Genomic DNA, 21,660 nt, shown 5'->3' on the forward strand with positions numbered 1-21,660 from the left:
TGACAGTGACTGAGTTGTCGCAAAATATATTGACTAAATTTCTTTTAAATCCCCAGTGCAACAAATGATTGCCAGTTGTCTGTTCCTGTAGTAACTTTTTAAGAGCTTAATGTAACAGCCAGAGAAGTTGGGAAGATTAAATTTTTGGGTATTTTTAAGTAGTGCAACCCATGAAGAAATGGGGACCAAAGAAATTTAAATCTTGGTAACAAATGATAGACCATTAGTAGGCTCTTTCATTGCTGTGAACCTCTGTCTGTCCCAGCTATTATTCACAGCTGTTTGTCCATAGGTCTATGTATTGGGTCCACTGCTGACAAGAGGATATATGCCAGCAGTTAATGAGTTCATTTATATGCTGATGACCAGATCACTGAAATGACATTCTTCCTTAGATTTGGGAAAAAGTTCAGATCCTCAAAGAGCGTATCAGTTATCTGTGCATTTGTGGGCTGTGGGGACCAGTTGCCTTAGTAAGAGAAAACAAAGGCAGCTATATAAGATGTAGCAGTTTTGTTGTGCTTTGCAGTATGTAGTATTTTGACTGGATTTTTTTTTATTGTAGGTCACGCTATGCAGATATGCTTCACGATAAAGACAGAGTAAGTACAGAAGCAAAAAACTTTTGAATTATGAGAAAATACTCATTTCCTTTCTCTTGAATAGCTGTCACTGCATGATTATACAGGTTTCTCTGAAAGATGAAATGATCAAATTTGTACCCTTTAAGATACCAGACCTGCTCTTAGATCAACAGATCCCTTCTTACATCTGACTCTAGTGTTCTGTTGTTTTCTGCAGAACATGATATTTACATTCAGTAGCTGATTTTGCTGTTCTATGTTTGACATTTTTGACTGAGAGAACTCATTACATGATATTTCAAAGGCTGTAAATGTGAATCTAGGCGGCTTAGTTTTTATAGGAATGTAAGTAAATCTATCTTTATTCTTTCGTGGTATTTTTAGCTCTTATTTACTGCTTAGAATTGAGAAGAAAATTGAGATACCATATCTACAGGCACGATAAAGTCTGGAGCAAATGGTTTAAAGGTTCTTTCTGCTCTAGCCTTTTAGTCAACCATTTTGTCAATAACCTTTTTAAAGGCTTTTATGGTGACTACACTATAAGTCTTGAATTCATATTGAATTGAAATGTGCCAATGGGATCAGGGATTTAATAAGCCATGTAGAGACAGCAAGTTGTGTCTAAGTAATTAAAACAACTCTACTGGAATTATATATCAAATGATAGAATGCTTTGGGTTGGAAGGAACCTTAAAGATCAACTGGTTCCAACCCCCCTGCCATGGGCAGAGACACCTTCCACTAGACCAGGTTGCTCAAAGCCCCATCCAAGCTGGCCTTGAACACTTCCATGCAGGGGGCATCCACAGCTTCTCTGGGCAATCTGTTCCAGTGCCTCACCACCCTCATAGTGAAGAACTTCTTCCTTATATCTAATCTAAATCTACCCTCTGTCAGTTTAAAGCCATTACCCCTTGTCCTGTCACTATGCTCCCTTGTAAAAAGTCCCTCCCCAGCTTTCTTGTAGGTCCCCTTCAGGTACTGGGAGGCTGCTATAAGGTCTCCCTGGAGCTTTCTCTTCTCCAGGCTGAACAACCCCAACTCTCTCAGCCTGTCCTCATAGGAGAAGTGCTCCAGCCCACTGATCATCTTCGTGGCCCTCCTCTGGACTTGCTCCAACAGGTCCATGCCTTTCTTATGTTGGGGGCCCCAGAGCAGAGTGCAGTACTCCAGGTGGGGCCTCACGAGAGCGGAGTAGAGGGGGAGAATCACCTCCCTCAACCTGCTGGTCACTAGTGTTAACTAGAATTGTTCGGAAAGGGATCCAGCAGACCTTCCAAATTTATAATATCCAAAGATAGTGTATTCTTTGGAAAGGCGTGATAAATCATTTGGAAAGGAATGTCTTACAACAGGCTTTTATGGAGTAAATATAAGCATATATTTCAATATGTATACTGTAGCTGACAGATAACAGCATTTGGGTATTTTCCTGTTGTTAATGCTGGTATGCTTGTAGCCCCACTTAATGGGGGCACATAACCAAAAGCCAGTATTTACACATGTTGCTTCTCATGTATGAATGCCTTTCAGTAGATGTAAAGAGGAATCTAAATGCAAGATACTTTAGCTCTTGTGCTGTCACAGGCATCACTATTTGAGTGGTGCTGCAGGGGAAAAGTAATCAGAAAAACAGTAGTATCTCACATGGATCTTATTATTTGCTTGAGAAAATATATTACATTTGTAAATTATGAATGTGCTATAAATAGCTGACTGGTCAATGACAATGCGAATATCGTGATAAAAATTGATGTACTTTAAATGGACTGATCCCTCCAAAAATACTTGCTTTTGCTGAAGATGGCTTTGGTGTGACTGTATAGTGTAAAGAATGTCTGTAGGCCTTTTTCTAATTATAAACTCATAGTCGGAGAATACAAGATTTCTGCACAAAAATTTAAAGTAGAAATAGATAAAAGGTGGCTGATTTTTTTTTTTCTTTTTTTTTCTTCTCCACAGAATGTCAAGTATTACCAAGGTATTCGTGCTGCAGTGAGCAGAGTAAAAGAAAGAGGTGAGAAAGCAATTGTTCTAGACATAGGGACTGGCACAGGACTCCTGTCTATGATGGCAGCTTCAGCAGGTGCAGATTTCTGCTATGCAGTTGAGGTAAGCCTTTGTTATGGGTTGCGCAAACTTCTGCATGCATGTTCATAGCCTCTTTTTAGAGCTTCAGTGCAGTTGTTCTGTCTGCATGATCAGTGGAGTGGATGCATTTGCAGTTTTGTATTGTGGTTTCTGAAGTGCAAGCTTGATACTTTTATGTGTCAAAAGCACTTAGGTCTCTACAAGAATACAGTTGAAAAGGTATAGTACATTTTTCATTTTTGGGACAGTTTCTGTAAATGTACAGATTAAAATTACTAAGTCAAGTCTCATGGTATTCTGTCTTCTCTACTTCTTATCAAAACTCAAGTGTAATATGGAAAACTTTAACCAAGTTTTTGAAAAATGTGAGTATTCTCTAACTGTATTGCTGATCTTCATAAGTTTCAACTCTTTGTGATGGGTTCTCAGAGCACTTAATCATAACATCGACCACATTGTTATAAAGAGACTGTCTCATAAACTGATTTTTCCATCTCTTCATGATTAGGTAGAGCATCTCCTTTTTTATTGGCAGTTAAGAAACATCCTGATGGTTATCAGCAGCCATTACTTATATTAAGGATAACAACAGGAACATTTTGGCCAGTTTAACTTTTTTTTTTTAACGCATTTGAAGAAACAAAGAGAAGATTCACTTGTCTGTAGGTCATAGTTGAAAGAGTGCTGTGTGATTTTTATCCAAGTAAAAATCTACATTTTTTTTTTTTATCTAGGATTTTATCCTATGATCATTTTTCAGGGACAGTCCTGTTTCATGTAGAAACAGGAAGCAATCAGAGAGGGTTGTGCTGTTCGCCAAAGTGGCCACAAATGTCTTATCTTAAGTAGTCAGATTGTGTGGCTGAGTAGAATATTGAAAATTTTTGAGTTTAAAAACTGGTTATGGACATTAAGTTCTTTCAACACATTCTTCATCGTTCTGTTATTTTCAAGTTATGTACTCTCTCTATTTTTCTCTTCGTTCTGAAGGAAACAAAAATTCTCTTCACAGTTATGCTGTTAATAAAAGCAGATTTTTGGCATACTTCAGTGACCATTTCAGTGCTGATTGTTTTGCGTTATTTTATTTATTTATTTATTTATTTAATGTCTTGAGCACATATAAGTCTCTTGGGGCTTCTCTTGATGCGTATGTATCTTTATTTTCAAAAATAAACAAGTTTCTTTAATGTAAATGTGAAAATATTCTTAATGTGTATTCTTGTCTTTCAAAAGTTAAATTGGAGTAGCTTTTGGAGACAGCTGATATTCAGTTTATAACAGTGACATTGGAGTTCTATGAACTTTTGAAGTGGACTTGCTGTTTTGTTTCATGGTGATGAACTTCAAACATAGGAAAAGATACAGAAGATGTTAAATTTTTGCACGACTAGATATACTGCATTTTGTGTTGATGCCCTTTCATTTTTGAAAGCTAATGCTAACTTACCAGTTTGTTATACTCTTGCTATTTACAGGTTTTCAAGCCCATGGCTAATGCTGCTGTGAAAATAGTGGAGAAAAATGGTTTTTGTGACAAGATCAAAGTAATCAACAAGCACTCCACTGAAGTCACAGTTGGCCCAGGTGAGAAAAATATGCTAGGGTTAAAAAAATTGGCAAGTACCTCAAAACCATGAAGGAATATGTCTTATTCTTATTTTCCATATGTTTTTAATTAAAACAAGCAAATCCTTTACTCTCTAGAAAGTAACATTGGAAATGTACTTCAAAAGGAAGTGTTGTAATAGTATTTCAGTAGTCATTTGTATTTTGTAGTACACTTCTAAAGGACAATAATTTGCAGTTTTCAGCAGGTTCTCTAACAGGAATAAGATTTATTTTTTTTTTTAATTACTTGTGTTTTCAGGATAGCATCTTCTTGAAAGACGTATATAAAAGTCTTAATATTACAATATTAAATTGTGTCTTTTAGATGGAGATATGCAATGTCGTGCAAACATCCTGGTAACAGAATTATTTGATACAGAGCTGATAGGAGAAGGAGCTTTACCAACATATGAGCATGCACACAAATACCTTGTACAGGTAAGAAAATAGAAATGGATAGTGTGTCACATTTATCCCTAGAGAAACTCTTCTGTCTTTTTTGGAGTAGGATAGAGATTATACTTGATTTAGTCTTCTGTATCTTTGTAAATACACGATCAGCTATGCTAATTTCTTATTCAGTGAATGACTTACTAGATTCATTCCTAGAATAAAGCCATTTGAGTTCATATTGTAAATCACAGGCTCTGAAATTACACTTAGTTACTTTGTGTTAAAACCAATAACTTGCTGGTTAACAAGCGTCTTTCAGAAAGGCATCCAGTTCTGATCTGGAGCTTTCCTTAGATGTTTTTGTTCCAAAATGTTTTAAAAAATGAAATTCTCCTCCTAAATTTGATGGGCTTCGCCTTCCAGGCATTGGTTCTTTGTTTGTTTGTTTTCCTGAGGAGCTCTTGCTACGCCGCGTGCTTTTTGCCTGTGGAAATACTTTAAACACTGTAATCAAATTAATATCCAGGTTTTTTGATACATTATCTATAGGTATAATTTTAGGGCTTTCTTTTAATTAAAAGGTGGATGCCAAAACTTTATTCAGGTTTCTAGGTTTCATTTCACCAGTTTTACATATAAAGACAATAGCACTCCATAACTTTTTCCTGCTCTCTGTATGTAACTCTAAATTGTAATTAGTCTTTGTTGTAAAAGCATTGTCCTTGGACTTCACAGTTGGCTCTTAGTTCACAGTGGTTTTTTTAGAACAACTTACGTGTTTTTTGCTCTTTAAACATGGATACAAAGTTGTCATTGCATAAATACCTGAGCTATTATTTTTCTTATTTACTCATCGCATTCACAAACTGTTCTAATGTTGATAGCTTGGTAGTTGTCTGCCTTGAGAAGCTCAAGATAGATCTCTTTTTTCAGTAAGAGAATGGAAATGCAGGTTTAACTGAGGCTAGTAAACTGATAGTGTTGCATGGTTAATAAAGTTATCTGGCCTTGCTGAACCACACTGAACAGGATAGATACGTGTATCGTATTTCACAGATAGAGAGACAAAGTGCTCTGATGTTACAGAAGTCTCTGAAATAATTTGTGTTTAAGATTCCAAAGCTCCCAGTCCAACTTTTCTTTAAATCGGTTCACATTTCAATTGCTTTAATTCTCATGCATGTTAATAAGTCAAACTTGTTGAATGCGTTTACCCTTTATTTTGAACACTCAGGAAGGATGTGAGGCAGTGCCTCACAGGGCAACAGTCTATGTCCAATTAGTGGAATCCAAAAGAATGTGGTCCTGGAACAAACTGTTTCCTGTTCATGTCGAAGCAGAGGATGGTGAAAAAGTTATTGTCTCCCCTTCAGAAATGGAGAACTGTCCAGGTGTTCCTTCTGTTTGTGATATCCAACTGAATCAGATGCCTTCAAGTGACTTCACTATCCTTAGTGATGTGGTGACAATGTTCAGGTAAGGTAGGCATTGTTTCGTTCAAGACAAAATTTTCCTGTTATACCTTTTGTGTAGTCAACTTAGGAAGCTAGTGGGAATTTCTGAAGAATGCTGAACTATTTCTTTTTACAATTTTCATGTTTCTCTGCAGTGTGGATTTCAGTAAGCCAGTAAGGAGTGCTTCTACCTACTATAGAGTGCAGCTGGAGCCTGTAAAATCTGGCAAGGCACAAATTGTACTTTCCTGGTGGGATATTGACATGGACCCCTCTGGGACGATAAATTGCACAATGGCTCCATACTGGGTAAAATCCACTTCTGCTTTCCAGGTAAAATACTGACCCTTCAGATACTATCATCAGATGACTGTCAGTAATTATTTTGAGTAAAGGCCATACTGGGTGTTTTAAGCAGCTGTCCCTTAAACTGTATAGGAACTTTGCTGATGTTTTATGTATTGGAAGATGCTAAATAAGCAAATCATAGACATGTTAACTATAGTATGCACCCATTTTAGCTTTTCTTTAATGTAAGCTTTAATGTAAAGCTTAAAAACTGAAGCTGTCTTCCAGATATTTTTATTTTTTTTCTTTTATTTCTTTTACTTTCAGGAAATAAAACAAAGATTTCCACATATTTTTCCCTAACTAGTCACTATCCCTGGTCAAAATACTAATCTGTGGTTTGCTTCCATGGAGTTATTCTATTAAATTTCCAAATAAGTGTTAAGTTTATGGTAATATATTTATACTCCCATAAAAAAGGCTTATGTGGGAAAATGCTGCGTTGATACTGGATAATTAGAGGAACAGGAGATCACTATTAAATCAGATTCCTGTGTTTTTGTATGAACGTATTTACTAGTAGAATGAACTTCGTCAAAAGGAAGCTACAAAATGATTGTCTGCACTTACCGTGTTTGAGAATAAAATTTTCAACTACCAAGCTTCAGGGCATTCGGTCAGCTTAGAATGACAGATCAGCTTGGAATATTTGCAATGCAGAAAACAGCTTTTTGAAACAGAAAATAGTTGTGCTGTCATATCAGAGTGAACACTGAGTGACCTCATTTGATGCATGAGGCTCCAAGCGCTGGTCGCTATCAGCAATTCAGTACAGGTTTCTAACGTAAGTGAACGATAGAGGTAAAACAGCATTAATAAATGTAAAGTGTATTGTGGACTTGTTTTTCATTTGATTAAAATATAACCTTAGCTAGTCAGCAAGCCAGTGGTCTCAGGCTTATTCTGTTGTAAGAAATCTATATAAAATACATTTATTCAATATATGGTTTTAGTCTTTATTCAGCCTTGCTAACGTGAACAGGATTATTTCAACTAGTCGTACATCAGTGCTTCAAAGTTGTGCCCGTTCTTACTAATTGATTTCCTGCTATTTGTTTACTTTCCATTTCCTATTTATGAGTTACTTCCTAAGGTTTTGTTTATCAACCCTTTTCAGTGGAGAGATCACTGGATGCAGTGTGTGTATTTTCTTCCAAATGAGGAGCCAGTTCTCCAGGGTGAGAAGGTGTACCTGACTGCCTGTCGTGATGAGTACTCTCTGTGGTATAAGCTGCAGAAAGCCAGGTAACAATACATGTGTGTGAAAAAGGGTGGTATTTTACTCCAAGCTTGAGTATTTGCTGCTCTTAACAGTAGGTATTTTGTAGAAGAGCAAGATAAGAACCTAAGGACTAGAAAATTATTAAAAGCCACTTCATGGGCAATGCACAGGTGAAAAAAAACACGTTATGCGTAAAAACACAGTTGAGGCTTGGACTGCAGGCTCCTGCCTTATACCCGGTGGCATTCTATGACAGAGAAACAAAAAACATTCATGGTTGGTTCCTGGTAATCCTAAAATATAGTTCAGCTGAGCTGGCATATAGGTAAAGGAGTGAAATAATTGCCATTCTGTCTGCATTTTCTATTTTCCCAGTCAGCAATGTCTGTTTGAGATAAATGCCTATTGCTCAAATTAAAAGGAGCTTAGTCATGTCGGTTGTGATGGCAATAGCAGCTAACATTTTTAAAAATCAGTGCCAGCTTTAAAAGTTAATGTTAATTTTATGTACCTTTTTTACTTAGGAATCCAAACAAGCAACTTTTTTCTAAAAGATCAAAGCCTAAAATACCTAATCATCACAGGTAGTGGGAAATTTTGGCGGGTTCTTGGTTTTGTCTTTTAAAAAAGCTGAAAATTGGCCCTTTCTCTTCTTTTCATTTGGAAATGCAAAGCTACAAAAATGTCCCTGGAGGACTAGTAAATTTGAACAAGTAACAGTGGAGTCCATATGCATTAATGTGTGTACTAGCTAAAATGCATAAATGTAGCTGTTTGCGAAAACATGTAGTTAGTACTTCATTGAAATTTTTTTCCAGGGGAGAAGAGGAGAATAAAGCAGACGTTCGTGTTGAGAGTCCTGTTTGTAGGTGTCAGGCTCATCTTCTTTGGAATAGACCACGCTTTGGGGAATTAAATGATCGGAACCGAACACGCCAATACATCAAGTCTTTGATGAAGGTAAGTGCATGTTGCCTGTAGGTTTTTTGGCTTCTGTGATAGATGTGTGTATGGTTTTATTTGCAATAATTATTTATGGAATTTGTTTCTCCCTTGCTGAAGGATGTTGCTCACAAAGTGAGTTTTATTTACATCAAGAGATGTAAGTTATATTTTGTCATGAAAACTTTGGCATTACTTTTTTTAAATTGTAAGGAGCCATTTTTGCATAGGAATTTGTAGCAGCTCTGTGTATTTTTTAGAAGGAGAATTGCTAGTTGAGTAAAGACACCCAATACATTTTTGTGCCAACTTTTTCAGACCTAAAACAAGGGGATCACATGAATATTTCTTACAGTATTTTGTTCTGCTTGAAGTGGTTATATTAATCACGGCATGTCCCAGTCCTTATTTGATATTGAAGTGTATAAAGTGGGAAGAAACACCACCAAAATGTCTAGAATTTGAAAACTTTTTCATCTGGAATAGGAATAACAATGACTATTTATTTTCTGTAGGTTCTGAAAACGGATAGTGTTTGCCTTAGTATCAGTGACGGCAGTCTGCTGCCTGTGCTGGCTCACTATCTTGGAGCAAAGCAGGTAAAATACTACTTGTTTTTCTGGTCTTTGCGTTTTAGCTTGGTATTTTTAGTTCTCTTGTATAGTTCAGCATTTTCAGCCCATTATTTAATTATTTCCAGTGCCTCTTCAGTGACAAGTGAGAAGGAGGCTCCCGTTGTGTTGAAGTGAAGGTTAAATTCATCTCTGATCAAGCCGAAGTCTAGGGAGATAATAATTACCAGTTTTGATGTTACCAATGTGTAGCCTTGAATGAAAGTGGTGTTCCTCATTCCCTGCTGACTCCTGTTTGCCATCCTTCTACTGACCTAAATGTCTCACAATTTTATTTTCTTCTTTTACGTTTGCAATTCCATAATTACATTTATTATCTAGTCTGAAGTTGAAGGTCTGTAACAGCAAGATAGGAAGCAGTAAGAATACTGAGTCCGTGTATAAATGAGAGCTGCCTGGCTGTCTCCCTTAAGTATATACCTTACTCTTCAAGCTAAAATCTATTATAGTTGGACTGAATATCTGGGAATGTGTAATGTAATATAATTCTGAGGAAGATGCTAGGCAATTCATAGAAATAAACAAACATGCTGAATTAAACCAGTGATCCATGGCCCCCGTATGTTTGTCTTTAGTAGCGGCTAGTCACAGATGACTACTGAGGAGAGAGGAAATGAATAGGGCAGACAGAGATTTCCATAATATTTTCCTAGCCCTGTAGCAGCATATTGCCTAACTGTTCACCAATTTTGAATAAAACCTATTTTTTTTTCTTACTTCAAAAGGCTGGTGTGCTGCAATGCATATCTGAGCTCTTTCCAGCTGATACAGTCAGATCATGTTAAACAATGCTTAGAAGGAGTAAGCGCTACTGGAGGTTGATTCAGTGCACTGGCAATATGCTTGCATTTGTTCAGGAGTAAATATATGCCTAGAGCAAATGTTAATATGCTATGTGCATCTTGAAAATGAAAAACAAATATTTGCATTCTGTTGGGTTTTTTCTTGTATGGCTGTGAAAACAGCATTATTTAGCCTGTAGTTATTGGTGGTGTTTTCATTGTTGTTAAAAAGGTACATGACAGTGGGCTGTGGAATAGATGCATGATTTTTATGAACTAGGTTCACTAGGGCATCAAAATAGTTCCTTCATTGTTCATTTACATATTCTTTAATTAAAAATTATAAAGCTAGTTTGACTAACTGTTGTGCATTTTCTTTAGGTGTTTACATTAGAAAACTCTGCTGTGTCCTGTTCTGTCATGGAAAAAGTGAGTATTTAGTTTTCTGTTAAAGCACTAAATGAACTCATGGCATTTCTAAGGCCAGAGCTGATGCCTTGGATTGTTCTTGCATCAGTTGCTTGGAGGTTAAATCAGTGTAATGAATACATTTGATCAAACAGTTTGACAAGACTGTGGGAGGTGGGATATGTTGCAGGGGAGGACTTCTTATTTTTTCCTGGTATTTGTACAGAGCTTTATGCAAATACTTGGAGGAGTACATCCAGTTGGAGATAGATCCAATCTCATAGCTTTAGCCACAAGCTGAATAGGCCACTGGGAAGTGGAGCTGAGCAGAGGGAATTATGGTTGCCAGTGCTTCATCTCTCCTTGCAGATGCCTGTTGGCTTGTCTGCTTGAACTGCTGTTCTGCTGCCCTCATTGAGTTGGAGATAAAAGCCAACATGTTTGTTTCTGAGAATTAGTGAAATGTGAGAGCATCCCCATACCTTGCACCAGTCTTACCGGGAAGAGGCATCTAGCTGTTCTGTCTTCCAGCTGATACAAGTTTGGAACGCCTGCTCTGCTGTTTTGCTCTTAGGAGACAGTAAGGAGTGGGTCTTAACTGCAAGCGATGTTTCATCTGCTTCCTTGGGGTAGAGTGCAGAAGGCCCTGCCAGTGGAGCGGAGGCTGTTCAGGAGAGGCAGCTAATGTCTGGGAAGTGACTGGAAGCAGCTTCCTGAAGTCATCGTTCGGCTGTGTCTGGTTTAGTTGGCACTACATATTTGAAAGAGGTCTATCTCAGCCTGTGGCTTAGGAGTACAAAAACATGAATGGTAGGAAAATTAGGACACAAACCTGGTCTCAAACAGAAGCCAAATATGCAGTGTATTTGTAGCTGAAGTAATTTTTGTCTTTCTTGGCTGTCCTTCCCATATGCTTCAAAGTACAAATGAATGAAGGTGAGGCAACTCTTGTGTTATCTGCCTTTTTATACACTTAATTGAAGGAATATGTAGGGCATGTGTCACTAGGTGCACCCTTCAAGAATAGACTTGTATCATCCCATTAAGTTACGGTAGGCAATTTTTTAAAAATTTCTTTTGGCTATTGGTTTCTTTTCAGTTTATTTTTAATACAATTATTATTTTCATATGGGTTTGAGTCTCAGCTATAGCTTTTGATAAAGACAGTATGCTGCTTTTTTTTTTTTTTCAGTTTTTTAAAGCAAATCATCTTGAAGATAAAATTAAAATAATAGAAGCACGTCCTGAGTTGCTGACGTCTTCTCATTTGGAAGATAAAAAGGTATGTCACAGTTGTCCAATATTGAATTTCAGTGGGGTGGTGGGAAGCAGAAGGTGAAAATGAATCCTGCTTTCCTACTGTGCTACTGTAACCACAATGGTATCCATTTATACCCCAGTTCATACCAATGTAATGAGTAGATGGTTCAGACCTTGTCCCGCTAAAACTAAATAAGACTAAAGACTGTGGGAGGGTTTTTGCTTTGTTTTTGAAAGGGTATGACTTTCCCTTGCTGCATAATCTACATCAGTCGTTAAAGCAGTTAAACTGGTTTAACTGCATATGTGCTACTAGGCTGTAGCTCTTCTTTCTCAAGCGTCTCAGGAGATTGCAGTCTATTTGGAAGTACTCGCATCCTTAAATGAAAAATTTCAAACTTCTATGACTCTCATTACAAAGCCTTCAAACCTAAAACTGCAATGTGTTCTCTCAAACTTTGGTGCAGGATAATTAATTTTAAAATTTGCTAACTAAAAACACAAAAAGATGTCTGTTGTGCAGTATATGCAGTATGCAGTAATTAAATCCTTATAGAGCAGTAGAAGTTTTTATCTAGATGACTTCGCTTGCTATATTGCATTGTCAACTACTGAAGATATAAACAGCTTGTGTTATTGAGTTGTTGTTCTTTATTATAATGCTTTTTATCTCCTCCTTTCTTTGCCAAGATTTCTGTTCTTGTGGGAGAGCCATTTTTTACTACAAGTTTGTTGCCGTGGCATAACCTGTATTTCTGGTATGCTAGGACAGCTGTGACCAGTCACCTTACCAGCAGTGTCACTGTCCTACCTCAGTCTGCTTCTTTGCACATGATGATTGTGGAGTTTCAGGTGAGATTGTTTAGAACTATCCATTTGATATTTACACGAATCCACTTAAAATTGAGTTCTCTTCCAGGTTTTTTTTTTTAACAACGAGTTTCTCTCAACTTAATACTGTCTACTTCGACATGTTTTGCACTCACCACCTGAGAAAAGAATATTTGACATCTTGAAGATGAGTTTTGCTATTTCAGCCATCTCTTGTCAGAAAATTAACTCGGGTAATTTTACCATTTTAAATGAAAGGCCTGAATGTTTTAAAATATTTCTTTTATTTAAAAGATTAGAGAGATATTGCTGAAGCATGTGAGAATTGTGGTTATTTATAAAATTAGATATGCTGCAAAATACCAGGTTTTAAAATGAAGCTTTGAGTATAAGAATGTAGGCAGGATTCATAATTGCATGTTCTTTTATTTTAACCACTTGAAGCTGTGCACAGTTCTAAATTTGAGCATAATAGGTGTCACATCTTAAAAATACTTTGAAAAGTCATCTTTCAGAAATTGTACAAAGGCATAAACTTTTTTGCTGTTACTAAGGACTTGGTCAGTAAAGATTGTGAAGAGTTTACCTACAATGACAATGGAAATTAAATAAGTACTTTCGTAATTAATATGGAAAGTTTTTGTCCAGTAGCTTAAGTGAGGGAACTCTGAAATTGTGTAGCTCTGAAATTGTGTAACTAAAGTAGACATATCTATAAATAAAAAAATGCCTGTAATCTAATGAATTTTCACATAAACATAACCTTCAGTTTATCTGTTAAAAATCCCAGGTCTTTTCTCTCTCTTTTCTTCCCCCTGTCTGGTTCACCAGCTGTGTCGTCTTGTGTCTGAGCCTTCTCTCCTGTAACAGTTTCCTTATTCAAATGCTCTTCGCCCTTGTTCTCTTACTTCTGCCTTTGATTTGTGCATGTGAAAATACATATGTTCTTTTTCCCTCTGGGACTCATCAACTACGCTGCATGTTTTTACATACCTTTCAGTATTTTTTTTTACATACCTTTCAGTTTTCTGCAAAAATGTAGAGAATATAAATGTATACTGAGTAAATAATGTAAATCTGAATCTTGTAATAGGAAGCAGATGTTTAAGACTAATCAACAGTAATCAGATTGAAATAAGCAGTTAATTTTAATTCCATGCTCTCTTTTCTAGAGGATTTACTTCCCTAGAACCCAAAGCATTTTGTAAGGAAGTAAGGATTATTCTCTTCATGTTCTGGATGAGCAAACTGAAGCATGCAGAGTGGTGACTTAAGATTATTCAGTGATCTAGTAGCAGAATGTAGAGTAACATTCATGTCACCTGAACCTCAGTTTTACACTTCTATGTACAGGGTTGTGTTCAGAGATGATTCCTCATAGCTATTTCGGTAGAACATTTAACTCGTGCTTAGTTCCATTAAGCTATTCCAGAAGCTATTGCTTTAATTTTACCTTTTCCTCTTTGTTCAGTGGTGAATCTAGACTCAAAGACTAGAGTCTGTGGGTTTTTTAAAATAACCTCTGCATTTACCAGTTCTCGGTTACACAGAAGGAACAGACATAGTGTTGTAATGTATTCTGCAGAACTGGTTCTGTAGACTGTTCTGTCTTGTCAGAATAGGGATATGTCATTACAGTTAAGCAATTAGCAAAAGCTGGATCCAGGAGAAAGAATTTGATGAAATGACTTCAGTTATAAACTTGTTTAGTCCATAATTGCACTTGGAGCAGGATGCTGCCTATCTAATTGGATAGTTCTGTCAGGTATGCCATGCAGAGATTCTTTATAGTCACTCTAGTTCATGCTGCATTCAGGCATAAATTATGACAGCATTCATTTAAATTTGTGGTAGTCCTGCTGCCATCTTGTAAAGCAGGAACATTTGAGGTCGCTAAGTGCAACAATGAACAGGTAACAAAATGTATATATCCACAGCTAGTGAATGTTCTTGTTCTATTAAGAGACCATTAATGCAGTCTAAGAAAGGGCAAAAGCTGAACTGAATCATTTTCTGTCCAGTGGACTGCTGAAGTCAGTGAGAGGCATAGTATGAAGTGCCTAAAACGATTTTACTAATCTTTGGAGTCCTGAAGGGAAGTATGGTCGTCCAATAGTCTGTAAGATGTTTAATGCAACTAAGAGCACTTAACCTGTGCTGGGTAGTGGAAATGAGGGGGCTGCAAGGGTTTAATCTTGGCAAATCCATACCTACTCTAAAGTAAACTATGCATAGAGATGGTAGGAAATGTGGCATATTCTTTAGAGGAGCTGAAAATTTAAAACAGTGGCTAAAGAATTAACTGACTTGCAAAACATTTTCCCAGAATACACTATCTTCTGATTCTTGCACTAGTTCTAATGGTTTAGGAATGTATAGATAGTAGAGAGTCTTTATCTGACTTGTTATCAAATGTCTAATCTAATTTCCTGTTTCCTTTAATAAAGCCAAAAAAAATCCTGTTTTCTTTTCTAGGACTTATGGAGAATCCGGAGTCCATGTGGCACCTGCGAAGGTTTTGATGTCCAGACTATGGATGATATGATTAAAGTAAGAAGACTGAAAATAGTTTCAGCACAAGTCTCAGCAAAACAGAACAAAACTCACCATGGCTTAAGAAAGTATTTAGTGACAGTTGAAAAACTTGTATGTTAGGCAGAACACCATTGTTTTAGTTTTTCATAAATACGGTGGCTATTTAGTTCTTGCAAAATGGTAACTTCGGTGGCATGGGTTTTGGGGTTGTATGTTTCTTCTCATTTGCCAAGCTCTTCCATGCTTTGCACCTTTTTAAAAATAATTCTGTTCATTCAAAAAGAAAAATACCATTCTCAAAATTGTGTTCTGAGCTTGAAATCAAATCATCTGGGAGTTGTTCATAGATGAATCCTGCTACCTTTACTTGCCCTTGCAGGTACTTTTGAAAGAGTAAAAGGCTTTTTGACTTCCGAGAAATAGATACGAAGGGTGAGATTTATCTGTGTCAATTTCTAGAGCTGTATTGTAGATATCCATATTTGAGTTAGCCATTTAGATTGCCTTTATAGTCATTGTGGAGGAGTGCAGGCAGTTCTAGAGTAGAATTTGTCTCAAGGGAGAAGAAAAGTTAAATGCATTGTATTTTGAAAGTGCCTGTTTCTGTCTGACTGCTGAGGACCATAGTCAGCAATTTGTTCATGCACGTAGCACATGTTTTCCCTTCTGCCTAAGAAGTGTAGTCCTGTCCTCTTGCACCTTTATTGCTTTAAATACTCTGGGTTCAGGACACATAATTAACTTGAAAACAAGGACTGTTTGCCCTTGGATTGTTTTCAGATAGTTTTATTACTTTCTTTCTTCAGAATTCTCTGAATTTTAGGGAATCCAAGGAAGCAGAACCGCACCCTCTGTGGGAATATCCTTGCAAGTCACTCTCTGACCCCCGGGAAGTTTTGACATTTGACTTTAGAAAGACTGTACCGCAACACTGTCTCAGCACAGAGGGTTCTGTAAATCTTTCAAGGTGAGTTTTCTCATGGCAATAGATATCCTTGTCATAATCGTTTTTTTTACCTCCTATTCAAGCTCTTTGTGTGTGTGCATGTGTGTATATATATATAGTGTGTGTGTGTATATATAATGTATCGTTAACTATAGTAGTTAACTAATGGCAACAGACTTGACAGTTTTTAAAAATGTTACCTCAAGCTGTGGAAGTAACTCTGACACAAATTTTCCTGTGGCTGTTCACAATAGGCTATAACAATAAGGGTAATTTCTTAGATAATATGTCTGCATTTCAAAAATAAATTTTTTCTAGATGTTATCATGATTTAAAACTTAAACAGATTATAGTTTAGAGAAAATAAACCATTGTATGGATGTTTTTAATCTTTCTGTTTGTTCCTTGTTGCTGAGTTCTTGCAGAAGAAGCTCCTATTTAGCTTTCCAAATTATTCTGTTTAATAGCTTTAAAGTATACACTATTCTTCCTTTTAGCTATAATTCTGACAATCCTGATATTTGTCACGTGTTTTCTGAGATATCTTTCATTATAATCTAACTACAGATTGTACTTAATTCTGTTCAAACTTGAAATGTTGTTTAGAAAAAACAGGGGAAAGTTATTTGTAACTATCTAGAGCTTATGTAGCTCAAACACTGCTGTAATTATATGTTTCTCTTTGTGAAACAAAATTCAAGGTTTTACAAAATGCAGAACCATCTGTGTGGGGTCTCTGTGCATTTGCACCAGTTGTTGTATTTGCAGGCAACACACTAACTTGACCTCTGCTCCTTGTGGAGCAGACACTTGAAGTGAGATGGGATATGTGGTAAATATTTTCTCAAAATTCAGAAACAAGAGAAGCTGGGGTCTCTGAAGGAAGTACTCCCCAAATATGGCGAATAATTTATGCCATGTTATTGAGTGCCTGTTAAATGACTGGTTCTGAGCAGATTTAGTTATGACATACTCTCCTCTTCCTTGTCTTTTTTAGATTTCGTATCTGCAAATACTTTAAAAGGTACTACCCATTTACCAAATCATTCAGCTGTTCAACTTTTTTTCAAAGAAACAAGTTATTCGTGCTTTTATAGCTCTCACCTAAACTATGTGAGGAATGGGTCCAGTGTTTAAGCTGTCAGTATTGTATAAAGTAACAGGTTTTGATCCTCCGCCTCTCCCCAGGAAAGGAAAGAGCCATGGAGCAGTTCTGTGGATGGAATATCATCTTGCTGCTGACATCTCCGTTAGTACAGGACTGATGCAAATTTCAAATGAAAAGGTATTTCTTCAATGTAATTTATGATGTCAAAGTCTATAAGATTACAGTGCTGAAAAATGGGTCTCTGTTGGCCACGCTTGGTTTATGTAGGGCTCTTTGTTACACTGTTTGAATACTATGTAGACAGAACTAGTAGAACTATCTGTTTGTATTTTTGGGGGGAGCAGATGTACCTTAAAATGGGAGAGTCTGAATTGGATCCAAATGCTCCCATATTTTTGAACCACGTTCAGAACTTAAATATGATGCTAGCTCAAAGTAGAATTTATTCATACAAATCCCTTTTCTCAGTTTAACAAAGGCAAAAATTTTGAGGGGAAGGAGTATTTTCAGTATTCTATCTAAATATTCTTTGACCAAATCCATTTTTCCTCTATGACTTCACTGTGCAGTGTAGCATATGGTATTTCAAATTATGCATTCCTATAATGGAATGGATGGCAATGGAAGTGATAACTATGTGATCATTGTATACTGAACTGGGGACAAGAACTCTTGTGCTCTTACTGCATTATCACTGTCTAGTAATAATATCATAGAGTTTTGACTGCTTTCACTTTTAACTCTCTCCTGTAGGGAAACTGTGAATGGAATCCCCACTGCAAGCAAGCTGTCTATTTCTTCAGTTCTGTTATTGAATCAGAAACTCTGTCAGACCTTCCTAGTGCTGTCACATATGCTATAAATTTCAACACAAAGACAGGAGAGATTGCCATGGATTTTAAGCTATTATGAAATACTTTCCTTTTACTCATGTTCCTAAAATATAATAAACTTACATAGTATTTTTTGTATGGCATAGGGATTTTTTTATGGTACCCAGAGAGCAAACTGACTACTCTGAAATATACTTTAAACCTTTTTGGTTTTGTTTTCAAAATATGTAGTTGGGGAGGTAGAGAGGAACATTTTCTTAAGGACAGGCATTCCTGACAGTAGTTATATACATATATACACATACTTGTTATCATCTGTTTCAGTGTGAAACTCTGGTATTTTGGAGTTCTGAATAACGTTATGGGGCTACAAAACAGTTGACTTGGTGGTTATTGTGTGTCATATCAGTGGATGAAAACACTAAACCTTACACCAAGAGTAGATAAAAGTGAATGAAACCAATCTATTTCTAGGCTTTGCTCTTGTCACTGTAAAATGGGAAATAATCTCTGGATTGCACAAAAAGAAACCCCCAGTCAAGCTACATACTTATATTAGTACACTTAACAGGGAGAAGGAAACAGTTTAGCTGCTCACAGACTTCTGTAAGTTGTGGCTAGTATTAAACTGAAATGGTCAGTGAATTAAAGTGTGATGCACTGATGTTCTACTGGAGTCTGAGATGCTGTATTTTCTGAAGAGACATTTGCCAAACAGTGACCAAAGTCTGGAAAGGCGTAACTGCAAATTAGAAAATGTACATATTCAGGTTAATTGGAAGTGACAAACGGATGGTAATGTGACCAGAAACAAAAGAAAAAGAGCCACAGTCTAAAAAACTTGCAAATCTGTAGGAGATATTTAATACGCATTATATGATCAAAAATGTGGCCTTATACTCATTGCGTCAGAGGTCTAAATAATATCTGCCAGTTTAGCTACGTTGTATGTTGTTCTGCAATAGCACATGTCCACAACTGAGGTTTTCTTAGTTGCATTGCAAGTCATGTTGGCAGAAATTGTAGTGTGTGACCATGTGTGTGCAATTAATTCTGCTTTAGATGAACAATCAATTGGTGTATCCGTTTTGTATGTGTGACCTACTAAGGGAAATAGAAAATCAATGTACTGCCTGTCCTAAATTATGTCAGCCAGCCGGAGGGATAACTCTGCTTACCAAAGCTACTCCTGTTTCCTCTGAGCAGCAACTTCAGCAAAGGGAAAGGAATGCTATAAAGAAGCCATGAGGGAGCAGGAGCCCACTCTACTTTACTTTCCTGGTCACCGTGACATATAATTCTGGTGAGTAGGAACTTTTCTTCTTTTTCTTCCTAAGAGCGTGATCATATTTATAGACCTGGAAGTAATCTGAAATATTCCTAAATTTTTCAGAAATATTTTCCTGACCAAGGTCTTAACACTTAATAGATGTAAGGAGGCAATGAAATACATGCCTAATGTTTTTCACTAGAACAGAAACCCTGCAGCTCCTGCCGAGATCTGTGGATTTCACTTTTCAAAACTGTACCTTTAAGATGCTTAAGTTCAGACTCTCATTTCTTACAAACTTTGCTGGAATATATAGGTTGCTCTTCATTAAACAGTTGTTTCTAATTTTGATACACTGATCCTAGCCCACAGAAAGTATGGTGGTACAAATCTGTTTGTTATATCTTGGGAACATAAGCTGTACAGTTGTAAAGAGAACAATAATATGGCCAAGCCTTTTAAATGGTAAAGGCTTGGCCCTTTATTAAAAAAAAAAAAAAGGCACAGTCAGTTGTGCAAGTCTGAATGCATAAGGCTTGCATTGTATAGCTTCTCTTCTCCTGGAGGAGATAACACAGCAGAAGAAACTCGGATGCTGCCTCCTGTGCTTGCTTGTGGCCTGACACAGAAAGCATGAGCTGCCGTTCTTGTTCTGCAGTAGGAATAGCTTCTGAAGATACTTTGCATTTAACTGCCCAAATGATTCTGGATCTAACGGAAGCATACAGTGTTCCAAAGGGAACACAGAACTAATAGACAGCAATATATTAGAATTTATATGTTTGAAAAAGTAAGATAGAACAAAATCACAACTGAATTTACAGTATTTTAATGTCTAGTGTTAACTTTCTCAAAGATAACTCTGTGTGTGTATATGCCTGAATCGTACTTCCTAAGAAAAAATAAAACAGACAAATTTGCTAAAATGCCAAAGTGAAGAAATCCACACTGATGGGAATTTGTATTTTGTTATCAGTGTTACATACGTTGAAGATATGTGGACACCGCAGTAGATAATAGGCATGGCGAGTGAGAGGTCTCCTTTTTAAACCCTTCTGGTATTGTGAGACTTGGGACTATTGAGATTCTCAGAGGTGGGTGTAGTGAAAGCAAAGGGCATAGGCTAGATGTAGTAGCTAGCATATCTGCAGAACTGCGCTTCCAGAACGGAACTGTGGCAATTAATATGAATCATATTATCTGTGTGTGAGGAAAAACATCTTAAATTTCAATATACCTGGAGCAGTAATTGTGTTGCTGCTGTCCAAAAAAATAAGAAGGCTGGAAAGCTGGCATTCTGAGCATATTTTAGCACCCGTTGGTTCCTTAGAGGAACAAAATCTGATGGATGTGCTCAGGAAACCTTGTGCATGTTTTAATTCACTGTGTGATCAACATTACTAATGCTTGCTGGTTATGCTTATGTATTTGGACAGACACTGAAACTGCTTTGAGGATTTGGTTAAAACATGCTGGAAGCTGTTATGTTGAAGGAAACCCTTACCGCATGTATGGTCTGAATGTTTTCACGAGTCACACCACTCGTTAAATTCTGGTACATACAAAACATAGCTGTGTTGATAAGAATCTGGGTGACCTGCAGAAAGATTTGTTCACGTGTATTAGGAGTATTTAGTGTATGTATTAGTATTCATGGCTTCCGTGAATTCTTCAGGTTGGACTTAAAAACGTAGTGTGATCTGTAGATTGTGTGGAAAACAGCTGCTTATAGGGGGATACGGGGCATCCCTTATATATGTGAGCAAAACCAAAAAAAGTACTTCTGTCTCTGTCCTCTTCCACAAGGCATTTTACTGCAAGCACACACATGGGGGAGGAAAGCTACTTTGTAAGAGAAACCCATCTACCCAGTAGCAGCATTCAGGCTCCTGTTTGTTCCCAGACCCGACAGCAGCTTTGCCGTGACGTGCCGAGTTGGAAGAGCTGCTGGTGACTGGCATCTTAATAAGCAGAGCAAGAGTCCTGTTTTCTCTTGGAAGGAGCTTACTCTGTGCAGCTACCACAGGCAGTTTTTTTCTTAGATGACAACAGCTTTGATACTGACTAGGCCTGCAGGCGTAGATGCATGTTTTTATAGAAACAGAATCCCCTGCCTCCACTGAACTAACAGTATTACAGTTCATATATTGTATGAGAGCCAGTGTATAACCGACAGATTTTTTTTTTTTTAATGTGGCACAAGAGATGCTTGCACTAAAGATGGAAGTTTTAGTCAGGTATTAAAAATAATCATAAACTACAAAGTTTGGCCATTCACATTTAACTTCCCTATTATAGTTTTGCTGCAAAAATAATAACTTTTCTGTAGCTCTGAATTGTAATTGAAGTTTTACTAATACTTGGTCGTTCTCACACTGTAAATCCACAAGAGGGTGCTGAGAATCCA

The 21,660-nt window shown here is 36.9% G+C and overlaps 1 protein-coding gene across 7 annotated transcripts in view; it reads left to right on the forward strand.

Annotated features, from left to right (window-relative positions):
* PRMT7 (protein arginine methyltransferase 7) overlaps nucleotides 1–21,660 on the forward strand; it is a 59,371-nt gene that overhangs the window by 851 nt on the left and 36,860 nt on the right. For 2 of the 7 annotated variants that reach the window (XM_087739972.1, XM_087739973.1), the window contains exons 2-17: nucleotides 566–602; nucleotides 2,550–2,699; nucleotides 4,157–4,265; nucleotides 4,615–4,727; nucleotides 5,917–6,158; nucleotides 6,292–6,469; nucleotides 7,578–7,729; nucleotides 8,525–8,666; nucleotides 9,164–9,247; nucleotides 10,444–10,491; nucleotides 11,663–11,752; nucleotides 12,421–12,582; nucleotides 15,037–15,111; nucleotides 15,903–16,063; nucleotides 17,231–17,327; nucleotides 17,904–19,286. In XM_087739972.1, the coding sequence (XP_087596098.1) occupies nucleotides 566–602; nucleotides 2,550–2,699; nucleotides 4,157–4,265; nucleotides 4,615–4,727; nucleotides 5,917–6,158; nucleotides 6,292–6,469; nucleotides 7,578–7,729; nucleotides 8,525–8,666; nucleotides 9,164–9,247; nucleotides 10,444–10,491; nucleotides 11,663–11,752; nucleotides 12,421–12,582; nucleotides 15,037–15,111; nucleotides 15,903–16,063; nucleotides 17,231–17,327; nucleotides 17,904–18,062 (1,999 nt within the window). In that variant the 3' untranslated portion in view covers nucleotides 18,063–19,286. Of the gene's footprint in view, nucleotides 1–565; nucleotides 603–2,549; nucleotides 2,700–4,156; nucleotides 4,266–4,614; nucleotides 4,728–5,916; nucleotides 6,159–6,291; nucleotides 6,470–7,577; nucleotides 7,730–8,524; nucleotides 8,667–9,163; nucleotides 9,248–10,443; nucleotides 10,492–11,662; nucleotides 11,753–12,420; nucleotides 12,583–15,036; nucleotides 15,112–15,902; nucleotides 16,064–17,230; nucleotides 17,328–17,903; nucleotides 19,287–21,660 lie in introns of those variants that run through there. The other 5 variants (XM_087739977.1, XM_087739976.1, XM_087739974.1 and 2 more) reach the window with 4 other exon arrangements.

Source organism: Nipponia nippon, unplaced genomic scaffold (assembly GCF_047370975.1).
Source record: "Nipponia nippon isolate SJK-2023a ecotype South Korea unplaced genomic scaffold, ASM4737097v1 scaffold_7, whole genome shotgun sequence".
Classification (NCBI taxonomy): Eukaryota; Metazoa; Chordata; class Aves; order Pelecaniformes; family Threskiornithidae; genus Nipponia; species Nipponia nippon.